Below are 4,944 nucleotides of genomic sequence, written 5' to 3' on the forward strand. Positions count from 1 at the left end.
TCTCTCTCTCTCTTTTTTTTTTCTCTCTCTCTCTCTCTCTCCCTCTCTCTCTCTCTCTCTCGCTCTCTGTCTATCAACATGCCACACTGACAAAATACAAACACTTTTTTTATGAAACTCCCTTTAAAACATCTCTGTGCGTTTACACAGATGTTAGCGCTGCAGTGTTTACAGTCACATGGCCCGCTACGCTGCGACCATGCTGCTGCCCCAGCCATCGCCATGGCGATAACAGCAGGCGGGAGCCGCGATTGCGGTGCCACCTGTTGCCAGATTTCGGCAGCAGGAATTCAAAGGAAAACACTAAGAAGGAAGTTTGTTTATAGTGTGGAAACTCTATGGTGGGCAAAATATCAATAGAATCATGAATAATATTACATGGCTGTGCCAAATAGTGATTGATAAATAGTGAGAGTGTAAGAAAAACATAGAGGTAGGGGTAGAGGGATATAGAGGTAGAGAGACAGAAAGAGAGAGAGAGGTGGAGATAATGATTGAGAGATAGACAGAGAGAGAAAAAAAGAAAGAGAGAGAAAGAGAGACAGAGTGAAAAAGAGAGAGAGAGATAGTGTTGGAGAGATAAATAGATAGATACATAGATAGATAGATAGAGAGAGAAAGAGAGAGAGAGAGAGAGAGAGAGAGAGAGAGAGAGAGAGAGAGAGAGAGAAAAAAAAAAGAAAGAGAGAAAGGCAAACTCACTGAGATGAAGTTCGTATGGCCGATCTTCAGAGTGAGTCTCGGCTCGGCAACCACATCCAGCCGCTCACCACTGATCTTGATGTCCAGCCCTCCCCTGTAGGAGACAGCAGAAATCAAAGCCAATTAAACATTGCTTAATTTAATTTACATTGTTTAAAACTTGTTAATTTACATTACCATTTACTGCACGTGTATTGTGAGTTGCATTGCGTAGTACTGCAGCACGAAGATTTCAACGTGTATGCCGTTGTACGCGACTCATATGTCACACATATGTCACGTATATGTCACGTATATGTCACGTATATGTCACGCATATGTCACGTATACGTCACGTATACGTCACGTATACGTCACGTATATGTCACGTATACGTCACGCATATGTCACGTATATGTCACGTATACGTCACGCATGTCACGTATACGTCACGTATACGTCACGTATACGTCACGCATATATCACGCACATGTCACGCATATGTCACGCATATGTCGCGTATACATCACGTATACGTCACGTAGATGTCACGTGTATGTCACGTATATGTCACGTATATGTCACGTATACGTCACGCATATGTCACGCATATGTCACGTATATACGTATATGTCACGCATATGTCACGCATATGTCACGTATACGTCACGTATATGTCACGCATATGTCATGTATAGACATATATGTCACGTATATACATATATGTCACGCATATGTCACGCATATGTCACGTATATGTCACGCATACGTCAGGGCTGTGTGAGGAAGCCGTACGTCCCGTCGCCGTAGAAACGAGATCGCGACACTTGCCGTATGAAGCTCTTCTTCGGCAGGATGTCGGCTATGACCGGGTCGCGCGCGTACGCGAACGCCGCGTCGATCTGCAGCGTCGTCCCGTCGATGCTCACGCTCACCGGTCCCTCGCCGACGCTCGCTGCCAGTAAGTATAGGGGTCATAAGTAGGGGGGTTGTAAGTAGGGGGGTCGTAAGTCGGGAGGTTTGTAACGCGAGCGCTCGGTCGTCCCCCCCCCCTTACTCACCATGACGACGTGTCTCTCCTGCGGCTGTCCTCCGTCGAGATACGGCATGCAGGTGAGCTGGTCCGCGTACACGCTCGTCACGTTGCACGTTCCCTTGTCGCCGAGCGTCACGTTGAAGTCGCGCGCCCAGTCCGTCTGCAGGTGCGCCCCCTGGTGAGAGAATGACAGTGGAAGATCAGCGAATGCGTTGCCACGCTACGTTCCGTTGGAGGGATTTCGCAAATGCGTGCATTGCCGCATCGCAGCTGAGTTTGCGGCGTCGACTTTCCGTGTTGCAATTTACAGCGTTCAAATTCTTGATCGCGATTCGCAGCATCGACTTCTGCTTTGAAACGCGCAGCATTCACATTCGTGACTGCAGTTGACGGCATCAACTTCTGCATTGCAATACAATGAATGCAATACAACGAATGACAACCCACGATTGCTATGACTGTTATACATGGTAGGGTTATAGTGCATGCAGGGAAAAAAATACAATTTATTTTTCGGGGGCTACTTTTCAAGCTCGCGTGGATAAAAATAGCACTCTAAAATTTGGTTTGCATTAAACTCTATGCAAATTTCCGGGGGCTCTTTTTGGCATTTCCGGGGCTCTTTTAGCCATTTCGGGAGCTAACTTGCCCCGAGCCCCGTGTATTTTTTTCACTGAGTGCATGCCGTATATCCACGTTTCTGCAATTGATCTTAAATATGTTGCGTGAGCAAAGCAGGGTTTACACTACCAACTTTATGTTGGCGAATTGGCGAATTGGACCAATTTCCCAACTATACAACCCACAATCGGCAGTGTAAACGCAAAAGTTGCACGACTAATCGATCGATAGCAACTAGTTGGGAGATTAGAACATGTTCTATTTTTGCCAACTCGGAGTTCTCGAAATTGGTCCAACTCGCCAATTCGCCAACATGAAGTCGGTAGTGTAAACACAGCTTTACAGTCACAACCAACAACAGGCAACATCCCGGGTTACGGAGAAGCAGAGGAGATATAATTGCGTGGGAATCAGAAATAACAATTCAATCACAATCACATCAACACAGAAGGAACACGTGTGCACAACGTCTTGCCAATTAAGCTTGATGCTTTTTGGTTCGTGTCTCTCACAATCATGTCTGTCCAACTAATTGGCTTTTACAGGTAATTCTTTAATTAACATGAAAGCTCCACTTCTAAACCTAGCTATCCTTCTAACGCACCATCCTAACAGAACTATTAGGCTATGAGACAGAATTATCTGATGTGGCAGCTCTCAGATCAAGTGAAAATTAGATTAGGTGGCGATAGCCCGCAATCAACACGCATTATAACAAGAGTAGATAATAAACATGTTTATTATCTACTCTTGATTATAACTAATTGGATAGTTGATGCAGTATAGAAATATGACAATAAGACCAGCAAATGTGTGACAGCCAGCACAGGTGACAGACGACATAGATGACAGGTAACACAGGTGACAGCCAGCATAAGTGACATCCAGCACATGTGACACGTAACATAGGTGACATCAGTGTAACATAGGTGACATCAGTGTAACATAGGTGACACGTAACATAGGTGACACATAACATAGGTGACAGGTATAACATAGATGACAGCCAGCATAGGTGACAGGTAACATAGATGGCAGGTAGCATAGATGACAACCAGCATAGGTGACAGGTAACATAGATGGCAGGTAGCATAGGTGACAGGTAACATAGATGGCAGGTAGCATAGATGACAGCCAGCACAGGTGACAGCCAGCATAGGTGACAGCCAGCATAGGTGACAGGTAACATCGATGACAACCAGCATAGATGACAGGTAACATAGGTGACAGACGACATAGATGACAGCCAGCATAAGTGACATCCATCACATGTGACAGGTAACATAGATGGCAGGTAGCATAGATGACAGCCAGCATAGGTGACAGGTAACATAGATGACAGGTAACACAGGTGAAAACAAGCATATGTGACAGGTAACATAAGTGACAGCCAGCACAGGTAACAGCCAGCATAGGTGACAGGTGACATCGATGACAGCCAGCATAAGTGACAAATAACATAGATGACAGCCAGCATAGGTGACAGCCAGGACAGGTGAAAACGAGCATAGGTGACAGCCAGTAGAAGTGACAGATAGCATGAGCCAGCAGCATATGTAAACACGCACTCAAGCAACAGAGCATGAAGCCATGTTGACCCGACGTCAAGACATTCACACGTTACCCACACATCCACGCCCTCACGCGCTCCACGGCTGCTGCTGCTGCTGCTGCTGCACGGGGCAACGACATGAATTCATCAATTAATTATATATTATCATAATTATTATTAAAACATTTAGTCAGTTGGCTTAGGTCCAGATTTGAGGATGGGGACATTCCGGATAAAAGCACCAAACTTTTTCCATGTACTATATCCACTGCCTTAGGTTTCCATTTTTGATAGGAGCCACTTCACCAAGATAGAGGAAGGCGGCCATCTTGGATTCCAAGATGGCCGCTATGTAAAAACCTATAACTGCCAATATCCGAGCTTCTAGGCCACCTAGGAGGGCAAACTTGGTGTCTAAACATACATTTTCTGGGGTGAGATTATCGATCGGCTGGGTGCAACCGATGATCAATGATGAAATTCCAACCGATTCCCATCACTAGTAACTACTCATGTTCACAGACGCTGCTACGCAGGCATCGTTACCTGAAGAGTGAGTTCTCTCCGGGGAGTGACGTCGGTGTGCCCGCCTGCCAGAGGGACGAACTCCGGGTTCGGATAGTAGTAGAACCGGCGAGAGATGGACTGCTCCGACGAGACAGTGTCCTGGACTCCGTCCATGATGAAATGAACCTAGAGAGACAGCAAGACATCACCATCAATCAGGCTTCGCCGTCTGAAAAAACCACGGGGCCTGAAAAAAAGGGGGAGGTGCTACCTATATGATGGGAGAGGGCTTAGCTATATGACTGAGGAGTACATACCTGCGCCTGAATGGGGCTGTCCTCGGTTGCTACCATGCCGGCACTGCCAATGTCGGGTGACTTGCACACCATCTGCGATCCATCGTAGTTGACACTGCATGGCTGTACAAACACACGACACTTAATGATTCCGTTGCCGAACGAAAATGCATGCCAAAAACACAGACACTCAACTCTCTCTCTCTCTCTCTCTCCTCTCCTCTCCTCTCCTCTCCTCTCCTCTCCTCTCC

The 4,944-nt window shown here is 46.4% G+C and overlaps 1 protein-coding gene across 1 annotated transcript in view; it reads right to left on the reverse strand.

Moving 5' to 3' along the window:
- The window catches only part of LOC106816111 (plexin-A1-like), a gene marked incomplete at its 5' end in the record, with an annotated part of 20,728 nt that overhangs the window by 10,504 nt on the left and 5,280 nt on the right, over window positions 1-4,944 (reverse strand). The window contains 3 exons of the mRNA XM_014820665.1: window positions 1,743-1,892; window positions 4,437-4,583; window positions 4,715-4,816. Coding sequence (XP_014676151.1) covers window positions 1,743-1,892; window positions 4,437-4,583; window positions 4,715-4,816 — 399 coding nt within the window. The remainder of the gene's footprint in view (window positions 1-1,742; window positions 1,893-4,436; window positions 4,584-4,714; window positions 4,817-4,944) is intronic.

The sequence above is a fragment of the Priapulus caudatus genome, unplaced genomic scaffold (genome assembly GCF_000485595.1).
Source record: "Priapulus caudatus unplaced genomic scaffold, Priapulus_caudatus-5.0.1 Scaffold1288, whole genome shotgun sequence".
NCBI lineage: Eukaryota > Metazoa > Priapulida > Priapulimorpha > Priapulimorphida > Priapulidae > Priapulus > Priapulus caudatus.